Source organism: Eucalyptus grandis, chromosome 9, assembly GCF_016545825.1.
Source record: "Eucalyptus grandis isolate ANBG69807.140 chromosome 9, ASM1654582v1, whole genome shotgun sequence".
NCBI lineage: Eukaryota > Viridiplantae > Streptophyta > Magnoliopsida > Myrtales > Myrtaceae > Eucalyptus > Eucalyptus grandis.
The window spans coordinates 12,197,541-12,213,574 of NC_052620.1; the positions used below are offsets into that span (position 1 = coordinate 12,197,541).

The window sequence follows — 16,034 nt, forward strand, 5'->3', positions numbered from 1 at the left end:
ATTCCCAAGCAAGATGGAAGGAAGACTCTCGTAAGAGTAAAAGCAATTGAAGAAGCCTCACCCTACTTGCTCTAGATTTTACCTAAGTTTCAAATTTAAGAAGACGGCATTTGGGCTAAAGTTAAAATTCATCTCTAAAAGACATCTTAAATTTGGAAAAAAAAAAAAAGAACTAGAGTAATGATACCACTTCACTAACGGCAAAAGTTTAGGATATAATAAGGTCTGTATCAAAAATTGAAGAATTTTTATGAGAAAAAAAAATTCAAGGTCCAATTAGATCTGAACATAAAGTTTAGAGTTTTTTTTTTTTTTTGTGGGTATTAGACCCAATTAGATGGTTTGGTTAAGTAATAAAAGAACAATTGATTTTATAACGTTAATCCAACGTATGAGACTCAACTTCAAAGTCGCCAAGAGAGTCATAGACATACGTAGCTGCGCCGTAATTACCTGGCCGTAATGGTGGGGGAGACTGTCACAACTGTGACAGATCATTTGATTATCAATTGGTGCCGGCTATCAAATGCATCTCTGCGTTTAAAGATATACACAAAATAGGAAAAGGGCACGATCCACGAGAGAGGCGCCAAATACCGAGTTGTTTCACTTTGCCGTTTTGTTTGTGGGCTTTTCATTGGGTGAAGTCCAAGGAAGAAAGAGAGCACAATGGTATTCCCGTCACTGTCCACACTCCTTTCCATTCACCACCTGCCTTTCCTTTGAATACTTTCAAAAGCCACGTTCAAATTCTTGCTCCCTATAAATACCCCAACAACATGGCCATCTTCTCAATCTTCGACCAAACAGCTTTAAGAGAGAGAGAGAGAGAGAGAAGAAAGTGGTGGCGGTGGCGGTGAATCTGCTTGTTTGTAATGGAGTCTCCTTCCCCCGTCCATGTGCCCAGGTGGACTCCGAGATCGAGTCCCACAATTTCATTCCCGCCTTGCGAGGAAGCCAACGAAGATGATGAAATACAGGGCTCGGCTTCTGAAGGAGATGACGATGGTCTGTCCACTGGAGGCCACGGCGTTGTCTTTCCATTCGGTATCGGCTTCGCCGCTGTTCGAGATGCCCATGATGATGAAGGAGCGCGACCTGATCTGTTCACGGGAGAGCACGACGACGGAAGCGGGATGTTCTTGAAGTGGAAGGACTTGTGGGTGACGGCGCCGGACCAGAGAAACGGGACGCATCCCATATTGCAGGGGCTCACCGGGTATGCCGAGCCGGGTCGGATGCTGGCCGTCATGGGTCCTTCCGGCTGTGGCAAGTCAACTCTCCTCGATGCCCTTGGAGGTACCTTATCGAATAAATCTATCTTTCTACAATAATTCAGCAAGTCATAAATGCGCTTTTCAATTGCCATTATTCTATAGGTAAAGCAAGCTCAAAACAAGTTGACTTCTAGATGTTATTAGAAAGTCTCCATTTTGGCTAGTAAAATGTACGATAGCTGTACATTTTTTATATAATGGACAAATTCATAGTTTAATAATGTAGATCTTATAAGCAAAATTGTCTATAAATTACTCTATTACACATTATAAAATAAAAATATAAATCCCCCACTTCTCTAATTATTTATATTGTAATTGCCCCGAGTTATTGATACCTTTAAATATCTTCTCTTTGGTTAGTATTTAAATTTTCTTTTTGCACTTTTTCACGGATACGCGAATGCTCCTTTATTTGTCAAGCCTAATGAAACAAAAATCTTATTAGTAAAATTAGTAGACATGCGTGACAAATTATATATATTTATTTTGAAATAAATGGAATGAAGAATTCGACCTTCGAGGAAATATAAGAACCCAACCAGAGTTAGCTACAATCTTTTGTGATCCAACTTTATAGAATAATCTTTGTGTCATGGTATTATTCTTCTGTCCTAGCGACTGATTTGTTAAGTGTGTAAGCCTTTCTATATGCCCAAGGACCAAGGGTTATTCCTCGCTCTATCATACAGATAAAGACTTAGATGAAGAAAAGGAAATCTTTATGATAAAGCAGGACGCTGGAGACCTTGGACTAGAAAACAATCGATAATAAAAAAATGGGCAAATACCACAACGAATCCTAAATCCGTACGTCTGTACAACATTTATATTAAATTAATTTTATATCGCAAATTATTTGAAATTCATACACCTATGACAAATCTATCAAAATCTTAGACCAAAATAAGGGATTTTAGTAGATTTTCAAAACATGATGGAGCTCTTAGGTCAAAATTGTTTGATCACATTTCCTGATCTTAGTTGATTTTCTTTAGATCTGATTTCTCCAAAACGTCATCGTTTAAAAGACCTATTTATTTTGAATTTTCACTTGAATTAACGTCACACACCAATAATCCAAGTTGGTTGCCACGAATGTTTCCATGTTAGTAATTTAAGAGGGAACAGAAATTAATAGAGAGTAGATTTGTAATAGGTGTACTACTTTGGAATTTTTCACGGCATTGAACATTAATTTGGGGAAAGATTCGTAAAAGATGAGTAATTTGGAAAATATTAGCCTAAAAATAATTGTTTATATCTCTTACAAAAATGAACGAACAAAAAATATCTTCATAGTCTATGAAAATATTTACAACAATGAAAATATTTGGACATACAAATGATCATTTTTAGGAAAATATTTTTAAATGATTCTATTTCGGTGAAACAAACATAGCCTAATAAATGTGGCACAAGCATATCGATTTGGGATATTTTTATTTTATTTCACATAACAACAGTGTTCAAGTAATACTTTTTTCAATCTACGATGCCCACATTTATCCCATTCATCTCATCAAGTGCACCGGATTTAGACTTTTCCCGTGTGTACTTATTCCATCCTTTCATTACCATGTTTTACAAAATTTTGGCAGAGTAAATTCAACAACATACGAAAACGACCGAACGGCTCGAGTGATTTTTTTTTTTTTTTGGGTCAAATGATTTGCTGAAGTGAACGATTTTCATATGCGTCGTAATCCCTTTTGTGAGAAGGTACCCCTTCTCTCGAAATTACGGGGCTCTTTTCTTGTGTTCCTTGAAGGAAAAAAAACATATTCTCAAGGCAATGCATATGTCAGCGTCATCCCAAGACGTAAACTATGTAAACTCCAATTTATTGTGAGATCGTTTCAAGTGGCCGTAGTCATTGACCCTAGATGCATGCTGATCCAGTATGATTACAGCTTTTTATTATTTTAAAAATGTATTTTCCCACCTGGTCTCCAATGAAGACGTAGACGAAGAAAAATTAGAGTTTTTCATGGTAAATTAAGATGCCAGACATTTTGGATTAGAAGACAAACAATAATATATAAACATTGAAATCACATGGCCGAATATTTCGAAGCCACGTTGAGGCAAGCTGACTAATACTGAAGCCCATGAAGTTACGTAACCCGCCAAACCTTAGAAAAGAAACTGTAGAAGTCGATGAATCTTATCCAAGCTGTCTCGTCTCATTTATCGGGAAGTCGACGAATGATACGGCTTCCCTCCCCCTTCGACAACTTTCTTCTTTTCCTGACAAATCCCCACAAGACACAACGTTTCTATCGTCTCGGCCGCAATTGATAATCGATAGTTAGATAGGATTTCGTAACATTATATTACGGGCAGATGAATTTGAACTAGGTATGAAAGAGAAAAACATGGATTTTCGATTTTGTCCATGTTGTGAGGGCATGAAATTAACTGAATTCTCCATTTTATTTCAAATTCAAGCATTTAATCATTTGGACCAAAGTACCAAACAAATCTGTTATCTTTCCTTAACATTTATTGATCTATTTCATTTTTATTTAAGGATTCTATCCCTTTGTTCTTAACAAAAAAAGTTTTTGCAGGGAGATTAAATTCAAGCACTCAACAGAAAGGAGAGATCTTAATCAATGGTCGCAAACAACCACTTTCTTTCGGAACTTCCGTAAGCCTAGCTGATAGATCTAAATCTTAGTTGATACAAATCGTTCTTATAGTAAATTTTCGCTTTATTTATTTATTTTTGTCTTCGGTTTTGCTATAGGCTTATGTGACTCAGGATGACACACTAATAACAACTCTAACGGTGAGAGAAGCCGTGTGCTACTCAGCTCAGCTCCAATTGCCAGAATCCATGTCCAAATCGGAGAAGAAGGAGAGAGCTGAGGCGACGATTAGAGAGATGGGATTGCAAGATGCGAGAGATACTAGGATAGGTGGGGGTAGCGCCAAGGGCCTCAGCGGTGGCCAAAAGAGGAGGGTCAGCATTTGCATTGAGATCCTGACACGCCCGAAGCTCCTCTTCCTTGACGAGCCGACCAGCGGGCTTGACAGTGCGGCATCATACCATGTGATGAACCGCATTGCCAAGCTGGCCCAACATGACCGGAGGACGGTGATTGCCTCGATTCATCAGCCTAGCAGTGAAGTCTTTGAGCTTTTCCACATTCTCTGCCTTCTTTCTTCTGGGAAAACAGTCTATTTTGGCCTTCGATCAGGGGCAGAACAGGTGCTTGTGATATTGGACTACTAAGGACTACTAGGTTATAAATATTTGCTTGTTGCAAGCAATGAACATTTTCCTAACCATCTTTTTTTGTTGCAGTTTTTTGCATCAAATGGTTTCCCATGTCCAACTCTTACAAATCCATCGGATCACTACCTCAGGACAATTAACAAGGACTTCAAATTAGTAAGTCAGCCACTGAAACTTGATTTATTCAACCGAAATTTCAAGAATTGAAGGAAATTTCATGGACACGATGAAACAAAAAAATTTGTCAGGACATTGAACAAGGAGGCCATGGCATGAATGCAGAAGAAGTCATTGAAACTCTGGTCAAATCTTATGAGTCATCTCTGATGCGTCACCAAGTTTGGTGGCAAGTGTCCAAAATATCCGGAAAGGTATGCAATTTTTGATATTATGTGGATTGGAAAATTATAAAGGAATCAGAAACTTTCTGATAACTTGTATTTTTCCGTTAGAATGTTGGCGGAAATTTGGGAAGAAATGGAAGTCAAGCAAGCTTCATTACCCAGAGCATTGTTCTGACTAAGCGATCGTTCGTGAACATGTATCGTGACTTGGGGTATTACTGGCTTCGTTTAGCAATCTACGTTGCATTGTGTCTGTGTGTTGGGACTATCTTCTACGATATCGGATCCACCTATGGCTCAATTCAGGTAAGGTTTACTATTGGGACAGTATGTATGTTCTAAATAATCTAGTGAACAAATCATTGAAGAATAAGATTTATAAGTTATTGCTCATTCCATTGACCAAGTTTCTTAATTTTTACGAGTTTACAGGCAAGAGGTTCGATGCTAATGTTTGTTGCGGCATTTCTTACTTTTATGGCAATCGGCGGTTTCCCCTCCTTTGTTGAGGACATGAAGGTACTTCTCTCTATTTCCTTTTCTTTTCTTGTAGGTTTAATGCTCCGATTGCTTATCATTATACCAAAGTCATGAGAATCCTACATTTTCATTTTACCAGGTCTTTGGGCGAGAGAGATTGAATGGGCATTACGGTGTCGCGGCATTCGTTATAGGCAACACATTTTCGTCCATCCCTTATCTACTAATCATCTCTCTTATCCCAGGAGCCATTGCTTATTACTTGGTTGGCCTCCAAAAGAGTTTTGAGCACTTTGCCTACTTCGCTTCAGTGCTCTTTGCGTGCATGTTGCTAGTCGAGAGCTTGATGATGATCGTGGCAAGTATAGTCCCAGACTTCCTCATGGGGATCATAACTGGTGCTGGAATTCAAGGTGTGATGATGCTAAATGGAGGGTTTTTCAGGTTGCCAGATGATCTCCCCGAGCCATTCTGGAGATATCCCATGTATTACATCTCGTTTCATAAGTATGCCAACCAAGGTTTCTTCAAGAATGAGTTCGAAGGATTAATGTTTCCCAACCAGATGGCGGGGTCACCTACAATTGGTGGTGAAGAGATCTTGAGAAACTATTGGCAAGTGGAAATGGGCTACTCCAAATGGGTGGATCTTGCTATCTTGCTTGGCATGGTGGTCATTTATAGGCTCATGTTTCTTGGAATAATAAAGGCGGCGGAGAAGATGAAGCCGCTGGTGAAAAACTTTAGGGCTAAATCTCCTAACCCATACATGTCACGGAGAATCATTCTTCAACGCCCTGATATGTTAGCAAGTTAGGGTTACTTATTTGATAGTGATAAACTAGCGTGCTTATCTTTAACTGTAGTTGAAGTAATAAATCTCATTCCATGGATAGCAATAAACTCTCTTCGATCATGGGTCTGAAATGTCTGCTTTGAACTTGATCATGAAGAAATATGTTGAATGGGCTTGTATGGGAAACATATCTCCATAGCATAGGACCAAAGAGCGTTATTCTAAACCCCATCACCTTTGAAGCTCAAGATAGTTCTGATGAAGTACAGGTTGTGAATCCAACTAGGGTTGTGGAGGATATCTCTTATACCAAATGATACAAGCACACAAAGTTTTGCGCTCCAGTCCTCATTTCCAGTTACAGGAAGAGCTGAGATGGTCATTTGGCCTCTTACTTATATCATGGGTGTGTATTTTGGACCTTTTTGATCCTTACAAAGGATCTCCTATTCATTTCCCTTGACAGATTCGATTCATTTGCAAACTCATCCCAGATTTTCCTTAATAAGGTCCCTTCTCATAATGCATTCTAATTAAAGTTAATGTCACGAAGAACCCCAAATTGATACATCTATGACAAATCTATCTCAAACTAATATTTTGATCACAAAAAACTCCAAATTGATACATTTGTGACAAATGTTAGTTTTGCAACCTAACTTTATGGGCCCTGCGATAATCCTAAGGAATAGGCTTAGAATCATTTATTTATAAAGTCAATTCGAATGGTTCATACAAATGGAATCTCAAATAAAGTCATTGAACAACCCCACAAATAAATAGAAAATTTGAATAGTACATACAAACGGTGGCCTAGAATGACTATTCCGATTTGTTAAAATTGCAAATAGATTGGCAATTATAAACATAAGTCCCCTCATACTCATCCTTCGCATGACAATGGTTTATTTAAAAGTTGTTTAGATAATCTAAAATATGAATCTAGGAGTCGCCATTAGTCTCTTGTTTGGGGCTAGCTAAATCAAGGGTTGAGAGACTGTGGCATCCCAAAAATTCAAAGTCAAGCCATGAGATGTGTTAAAGTTCCTAATTAGGTGGTAGAATTTCCATGGCTCATGTTTTAGCCATTAGTCTTTTAAATTTGATGATTTGTGCTTGTGATTGTGGAAATTTAAATTTAATAGATTAATGCTTGGCCATAAGATTTATAAATTAAATTTCAATGAACAAAAATGCCCAAAGACTTTGGCCAAGATGAAAATTGGAATTTAAAAATATTTATAGAAGGAATTCAAAAAAAAAAAAAAAAAAAAAAAAAGAGAAAAGGGGATTAAATTCGAATGGGCCTTGGACCCATTTGGCCTAAAGCTTGGTGGGCCAAGTTAGTCGGCCCAATAAGGCCCACTAAAGGGGGCTGTCGACCAACCAAGGGGAGGCCCAAGAGTGGCCGGCCCAAGCCCATTTGCCGGCCCAATCCAAGCCCACAAGCCTTGCATGCGAGCTGCCAAGTGGCATGGGGGTTGTGCAAGGTGTGGCTGCCCCCATTGGCCATCTTGGGCGGCCACATGCAATATAAAAGCCACTAAAAAGAAGAGAGAGAGAGAGAGAGAGAGAGAGAGAGAGAGAGAGAGAGAGAGAGAGAGAGAGGGGGAGTGGCTGCCGTCCAAGAGAGAGTTGAGCGAGAGAGAGCTGTGCGAGAGAGAAGGGAGAGAAACCGAGAGGGAAGGAGGCGGAGCCGGAGGGGTGCGCCGTTCGTTCGCCGTCCAATCGTCGCCGTTCGTCGCCGTTTGTTCACCTTTAAGGCAAGTGGAGTCCGTAACTTCTCTTGCATGTTTGTTGTGGTGTTTGCATGTTAGATCTTAGGTATGATTTGTGCGAAAAACCGAGGTAAGAGTTGGTTATTTGCAAACCGTGTGACTGTTCTTGTTCGGTTTGTTGGAGTCAGTAGCTTGTTCGAGTTTGCATGTGTGTTTGGGGTTCGATTTTGGCTTCGGTGTCTTCATAAAAGTTGAAGCTAACGTCTTGTACTATGACATACTAAAAATTCGTAGAAAACGATGGAGATTTGAGGGGTCAAAAGTTCTATTGTACGGAGACTTTAGATCTGCGAAATTTTCACTGTCCTCTTGTTGATTTCTTGATTGCATGTTGATTTCTGTTGGAGATCTCACTTTTTTGTCTTCTTGAAAGTTGTAGGAAACACCTTAAACTACAACATACTAAAATTTGAAGCAAAAATAACAAGTGTAGATTGGTGAATCGGCTAGATCTTGGAAATAATGGTTCTGGTGAAGTATCTCGAGACACCCGAGACTTAATGGACTAAAATGGTGACCATAATCTGGTTATTTGGCCTAGATCTCTTCATGAAACTTGTAAAGGACACCTTGGTACATAACATACTCAAATTTCAGAAGAAACGAAAGAGAATTGATGGGTGAAAACTAAGAAATTCGGGGAAGTGTGTTCTGGACGACGCGGTCGTGATTCCAGAAGCTTCGTAGGGTTGTAGAAATTAATCTAAAAATAATTTGGCTTAGATTTCTTCATGATAAATGCACGAAAATGTGTTGGCTATCACCCTGTAAAATTTCGTAATTTTTGGAGGCCATATGAGTATTTTAATCGAATTTATTTGGAAACTGTGCAAGTCTGGCCATTATCCGAATATAAGGTGCTATTTTGTGAAAATTGTGAAATTATAAGAAATTCAATTCGGCCACAAATTTTGTATGAAATTGTGATTCTATTTGTTTGCTTAATGATTTTTGAGTATCATGATTTTGGGAAAAATCATAGATATTAAATTTAATATTTATGGAAATAAATAATAATAAAATAATATAATATAATATAATATAATATAATATAATATAATGGATTTTTATTTGGCCATGGATTCAACTTCATTTGTGTGGCACTTGTGTGATGAGGTCTTTGTACATGTGAATTGAAATGCATATGTGATTAAGCTTTGGCATGTGTATGACATGTGAATTGAAATGCAAGTGTGATTTGTTTGATGCCATGCCAATTGCCATGTTAAATTGAGATGAAAGGATAATTGTGGATGAGAATGAGGTTGTGGTGGAGGATGTTGTCTGGTGGCCTAGTGACGTAATTCCAGAGATTCCCTGGGAGATTCAGGATGCCCGGAATGTGGGGGGCCGGAAGCCCTGTTGGAGGTTTCTGCCCGAAGGGAATGCCTCACGATGCCAGGATTTGGGTGCGAGATGCCTGGCTAGAAGGGTAAAGGCCAGAAGTCCGGTTGTATCTTGGATACATGCCCGGAGGTTTCTCGTGATGTTGGTTGGGATGCGAGATGCCCGGAATGTAGGGGGCCAGATGTCCGGTTGTATCTTGGATACATGCCCGGAGGTTTTTCTGGCATGGGATGCGAGTGTAAAATATGAGATGAAATTGATGAATCAAGGAAAGTTGATGTGGTGATCAAATTGAAAGCTAAAAGTGGAAATTAAACCATGGAATGATATGCATGATGAAATGCATGATGATGATGATGATGATATGTGATGTGAAATAATGATGATCACCCATGATAATGATATGCATGATGATATGCATGATGATGATGATGATAATGATGATGATGATGATGATGATATGTGATGTGATATGATGATCACCCATAATGATGATATGCATGATGGTGATGATGATGATGATGGTGATGATGATGATATGTGATGTGATATGATGATCACCCATGATGATGATGATGATGATGATGATGATGATCACCCATGATGATGATGATGATGATGATGATGATGATGATGATCACCTATGATATGATATGCATGATGATATGCATGGTAATGTTCATGATGATGATATATGATATGCATGATGATATGCATGGTAATGTTCATGATGATGATATATGATATGGCTCGAAGACATGTATGATGAAATGATGCGATGATGATGATGTCATGTATGATGTAATGATGCCATGACATGTATGTTACAATGATGATACACATGAATGTGTTATGAATTGGTATGATGATGCATGATAGTATGCGCATGACTCCAAGATAAGTAATGCCTGCAATGCATGTATGATTGCATGATGCATTGAGTTGTTATTGGATTTTCCTATCTGCTAAGTGGTTGTACTCACCCCTTTTGGGGACCAACATTTCAGATTAGTAGATGGTTTAAGCGGTTGGATATGACCGCGAGGAGAAGGATAGCAAAGAAGGGAACCTTTGGATGCCGACACTGGTTGATGGACCTTAAGTATACGATTGTGGGAGGAGATGTCGGTCATCTTTTGAATTATAGCCTAGTATAGAAAACTATGGCATTTTGATGTATCGATGAATGATGTCCATCTAGGTTAAGTGAATAAAAGTGTACGGCTTTTACTTATAAATGTTTAGTAGGTGTGCATCGATTTTTGAATGTAGGGAAGGGAATTGTTGGAGGTGCTTCCGTATTTAAATTGCGCAAGGGACCGATCTAAAAGATGTAAACCCCCAGGTTGTATGGACCCGCTACAATTGAAATGGTATCAGAGTGACATGTTATTAAGAAATTAAGTGGTAAGCAAACTGTGGCGATCCAAATCGGATCGGGGGCCGTCGAGGGGTGTCACAAGACCACCCTTGATTTCCATCAGACCAGAGATTTCATGGGTTTGAGGACTTGGGCTATGGTAAAGATTTCTGTTAATACCTATGAGTATGATTATTATCTAAACTGGTCGTACAGTCTTTTTACATTTTCATACAAGTCTAAAGATAGGTGATCACACATGGATGGTTTGTTTGTGCCATTTTTATGCTAACTATGGAAAAAGAAAAAGAAAGGCAATCAAGGGCTAAAGTACGACACAAGTGCTAAAACCCGGCACAATAGACACTTAAGTGTCAAAACTTTTTGAAGGTACACTTAAGTGCCAAAATTGGAGAAGAATAGGACACTTACGTGCCAACAGCAAAAATTTCCAATAAATTGTTGACGTGGCAATTTTCTAGCGAGTTAAATATAAAATAACGTCATTTTACGAGCTGACGTGGCTAGATAAGTACATAATGACATCATTTTTGGTGTTGATGTGGCTATATAAGCCCAAAATGACGTCATTTTGCCTCCGAATTTGAATTTTAATATAAATAAAAATTAAATAAATTAAAAGAACTAAATTTATTTAAAAAGACAGTAGTAGCAACGTTTGGTGAGGGCTTGCACAGCCTTTGTCGTTACCACCCCACCATTGCCGACCCCATGCACTTATTGACATCATGCAAATCCCAAGTCTGAGCCCATCAAATTCAGTTGGACCCACTTTCACTCAAAAGCTTAAGGCAATTAATTACGGACCAACTAGGATATATTAACAACTCAACGCTATACTAATTCTTTGGTGGGACTTCCTAACACAACTCTCAAGCGCAACTCAACAATCTCCCCCTCAATGTGAGCTCAATGTTAGGTTTGCTCTCTTTAATGAAACACCGATACATATTGGAAGTGGGCCACCAATCAATCATTAATTTTAACACCATTTGTTGGGAGCGCGTAGTAGAAATCTCGATACTATCAATCAGAAGATCGGTAAGAGGAAGCTCAAGTCCAAGCTCATCAACATATTTAGTTTGATTCATCTTCACTCAAAAGCTTCAGTCGATTAGTTATGAGCCAATTAAAATATATTAATTATTCCCCACCACACCAATTTTCTAATGTGGAACTTTCTAACATAACTCACATGTGCAACTCAACAACACTTGTTATCAATTCACATTGAGCCATATCATCTAGTGATACTCCCTTTATTTTATATGCAATCTGGTCATTCGTCTCATTTGTCCAGGCCCTCATGGACAAACAATCACTCCCAATATTTGTCGGATCGAATGTGGCTATAGTTTGTCCATGACCAAGCCATTATTGGAGAGGGTCCGACTCTAATACTATTTGTAAAAACTTTGCTCGTTCCACACGAGCCATCCTTAGAAGGGCTAATCTAAGTAACCAAAAAAGGCTACGGCTATTTGGGGGTGGGCATTAATCTAAATCATTGAAGAGAACATCTTTCAATTGATATATGGCTCTTCACTAAATATAGAAAGGAGAGATATGTCAAGAGGACATCTAATACAAACCAAGCAAGTGTTGGCATAAATAAATAGGGGCTAAGAAGAATATTTTCTTTCAAATAAACCAGTGCATACTCTACTATCTTGACCAAGCCTAGCTAAGGAAGGGTTACAACGTAGAGAATAACTTACCAAATATAATGGGACACTTAAGGGAAATTATTGGTACTAATTTTTACCACATACATTTCTAGATAAGGTTGACATAAAATGTTGGTACACCCTTTTAGCCAATGACAGTGTACTTTGGCAAAGTCAACTTTTACCACATACTATTGCCAGAGCTATTAATGTTTAGGATTAGCATAACTAGAAAGTTAATTGCTTCCTCGTCTAGGAAAGTTCACTAATTGATAAGAAGTAAGTGCTTTTCAGTGGCACGTGTGAGTTATGTTAGAAAGAATCATATTAAAGATTTAATGTGGTGTGGAGTAATCAATATCCTAATTGGTCTATAATTTGAGTAAATGTGAGTCCAACTAGATATGTTAACGGGGTTGGACTCGAGCTCCATCTTGGCGATCTTTTTAGGTGAAGGCATCAAGACTTCTATTGTACATTCCCAACAAATGGTATCAAAGCCCATAGTTGATTAGTGGCCCACTCTCACCGTGTATCAATATTTGGTTAAGGGGAGCAAACCTAATATTGAGCTCACATGTAAGGGGAAAATTGTTGAGTTGCATGTGTGAGTTGTGTTAGAAAGTCCCTCTATAGAGAATTTGTGTGGTGTCAAGTAATCAATATATCCTAGTCAGCTCATAATTAACTGGCTTAAGTTTTTGAGTGAATGTGGGTCTAACTGGATATGTTAACATATTCAACTTGAGCTCTCTCTTGATGATCACTTGAGTAAAGGTATTGGGATTTAGATCTGCACACAAAAGCAATGCTAGAAGAAGTAGGAAATTCATGTTGGCACATGATTTGCAAATGGAGACTAATGTGACGAGTGGAAGCATTAGAGACTTAGAGAAGCTCGTTTATCATCAAATCAGAAAAAGTTATAGGAAATGGGGGCTAAAATGTGGATAAAGGGGAGTTAGTCCTTCCGACTACATTGACATTTTGCACAATGATTTTAGTAAAATCAAAATGTTTAGAACTGAATTAACATCCATATAACATGTTTGGAATTGATTGAATAATTTTCCTATCCAACTCTTTGCTAAGAAAATATCAAACATGTCTATGATTTCCATGTAATCTCATTTCCTCATGCTTTACATTTCCTTGTACTTAAAATTTATGTAGATTCATCATCATCCGGGAAAATTCCAAATAAGGACCTCAAGTTGACCAATTTTCTCAAATAATGACCTGAAATGGACTTTGTGTCAAATAAAGACCTAAAGTTGATCTATTGTCTCTAATAAGGATCCGAAGTGGTTGAATCAATCCCAAATAAGAACTTGAGTTTGCTGGTCAACCAAATATTTCTGGCTATCAAGCATGTGACATTTCCGACAACCGGAGTTTGGGCAATTTTGTCCAAAAAAAAAAATATAAGGAAAATTAACAAATACAAAACAGAAACCAAAAAAAAAAAAAAAACCCCTAGGTTTTCTACAATCTCCCTGTTCCTTGTACCTATCCTCCATAAAGTCAAAGACTGAAGTTCTCCCCATTCCTTGTACCCATCCTCCACAAAGTCAAAGACCCAAATTCTCCGCCGGTTGATGCGTGAATTCAAAAATAATAAGAAAATCGGACACTTCTTTCTTTGTTTGCAGAGACCTAAATTCTCCGCCAATTGAGCAAGGCAAGGAGCAGTGGGGGAGAAGAAAGAAGAAAATGTAAACATCTAAATGAATAACCTAAACTTAATTAATATAGAATTTTCTCTTTTTTTTTTCCAATCACAATTTTTTGACAAAATTGCTCCTATTTTAATTGTTGGAAAATGTTTTCCAGTGAGCTAAGGTCCTTAATAGAGATTAACTTGATCACTTTGGGTTAACTTGATCACTTTGGGTCCTTATTTGACACAAAATTCACTTCAGGTCCTTATTTGAAATAATGGGTCTACTTTGAGTCCCTTATATGATACAAAATTCATTTTGGATCTTTATTTGAGAAAATAGATTCACTTCGAGTCATTATTTAGAATTTTCCCTCATCATCCAAAACACATGTGTGCTTTTTGTGCTTAAGTAAGGATATGTGAAGCGATATCTGTCGCTCTCCAATCTTCTAAAGGGATGATAGCCTTAACAAATATCGATTTTAATAGACAATAGTTTACTAGAATTGAGTACCTTGCAAAGGGTGTTATAATGTGTTTCCTAAATGATTCCTTAGGGTAAGTGTTATCAACGAAGCAATACTAGAGATCTAGCAATCACAACAAGCATCAAGGCACTAGTGAGGGTTGCCAGCAATTGAAGCTTTATCCAAGAGAGTATCAGCTTTTTTCGGATGATGAGTTCTTGAGGTCTCAATTGAATGGTTTCTAAGGGGTATTTATGGTGGGGAAACATGAACCGAAGCTCCATATATTTTGCAGAAGTTGAATGATTTGGAAAATATCTTCCTAAAGATTGTTGCTTATATCGCTTAAAATAATAAGCAAATGAAAAATATTTTTATTATCGACAAAAATTTATATCAAAATAGTTTCATGGACAACGAAAATATTTTTTATTCATTCATTCTTGTAAGCGATAAAAACATTCATTTTTAAAAAAAAAATTCAAATCAAACATTTCCCGTGAAATAAACAAAGCCTAATTATTAAAAGAGATTCCACAATGTGGAGATCCATAAATGCTAAACACACAAATGACATTTTGTTGCATGTTGTTAGGACATAGGACAAGCTCACTATAAAATGTTAGGGGGAGGCCAAGCTAGGATTTCACAGTCAAGTCATGATATGAACTTATCAAGTCAAGACTCTCTAGAGCATATCATGGAAATTGAGATAATGTTGGAAGGGAATCCATTAGTTGGTTAATAAAAGGAGTTTCCTTACTTATCATATTGGCATTTTTGAAGGTAATATCGTCCATTTAAAGCGATAGAGTTGTCTCCAACTATATTTAAGGCAAAATTAAAGTACAAACACTGGGAATAATCTTTGCCAGCAACATAGATATTACAAAAAAGGGGGGGGGTAAATTTGTTGAAAGATAAATTCTATATAACACAAAATTATTTTATTGATTATTGGGGCTTTTAAATAATACAACGTGGATATTTATAACCTGCAATCAACGATCATTCACAAACTCTTATTTAATTTGAATGACCAAATAATCTCCAATCCTATGTTTGGCTATGGTTACAAGAAGTTATAGTATATCCATGATCTTCTTCTAGCAGTGATAATCTACAAGAAGTTAAAGATCTGAAAATATCTATTCCGCTACTTCATAGCAACATGCTGATATTGTTGACCTTCTCCACTAGCGAAAGGCTCTCATCACTCATGATGTCAATCATCAACAACTTTATTGGCAAGTTGTCGATCTCCAACTTGTCGATTGTTTTGTGCGTTGATCACTAAACTCTAGCTTCATCGGCTAAGCCAATCACTCATAGATAATAACTAAAATTTGGTATTTCTTTAATGGGCAAAAGATCGCTTCAAATACCATAACTTGGCACAAAGAGACGTTTGAGTGCCATAACTTACAAAAGTGACACTTAAGTGCCACATTTAAAAAAAAAGTAAAATACCTGAGTGCCACCTCCGGCGAAGCTAGCCAGAAATCATATGTGGCAATTAAATATTAATATTTCTCGTCAAAGTGACTTCTTTGGAGAGCTGACTCAACTTTAATTCACCCAAAAGGACGT

The 16,034-nt window shown here is 37.6% G+C and overlaps 1 protein-coding gene across 1 annotated transcript; it reads left to right on the forward strand.

Moving 5' to 3' along the window:
- Positions 1-819: 819 nt before the first annotated feature.
- Positions 820-6,162, forward strand: LOC104420284 (ABC transporter G family member 1-like). Its single transcript, XM_010032150.3, has 8 exons — positions 820-1,299; positions 3,851-3,930; positions 4,030-4,494; positions 4,591-4,677; positions 4,770-4,892; positions 4,974-5,171; positions 5,298-5,384; positions 5,485-6,162. The coding sequence occupies exons 1-8, from the start codon at positions 876-878 to the stop codon at positions 6,160-6,162; spliced, it is 2,142 nt and encodes a 713-aa protein (XP_010030452.2). The 5' UTR covers positions 820-875.
- The last annotated feature ends 9,872 nt before the right edge of the window (positions 6,163-16,034 follow it).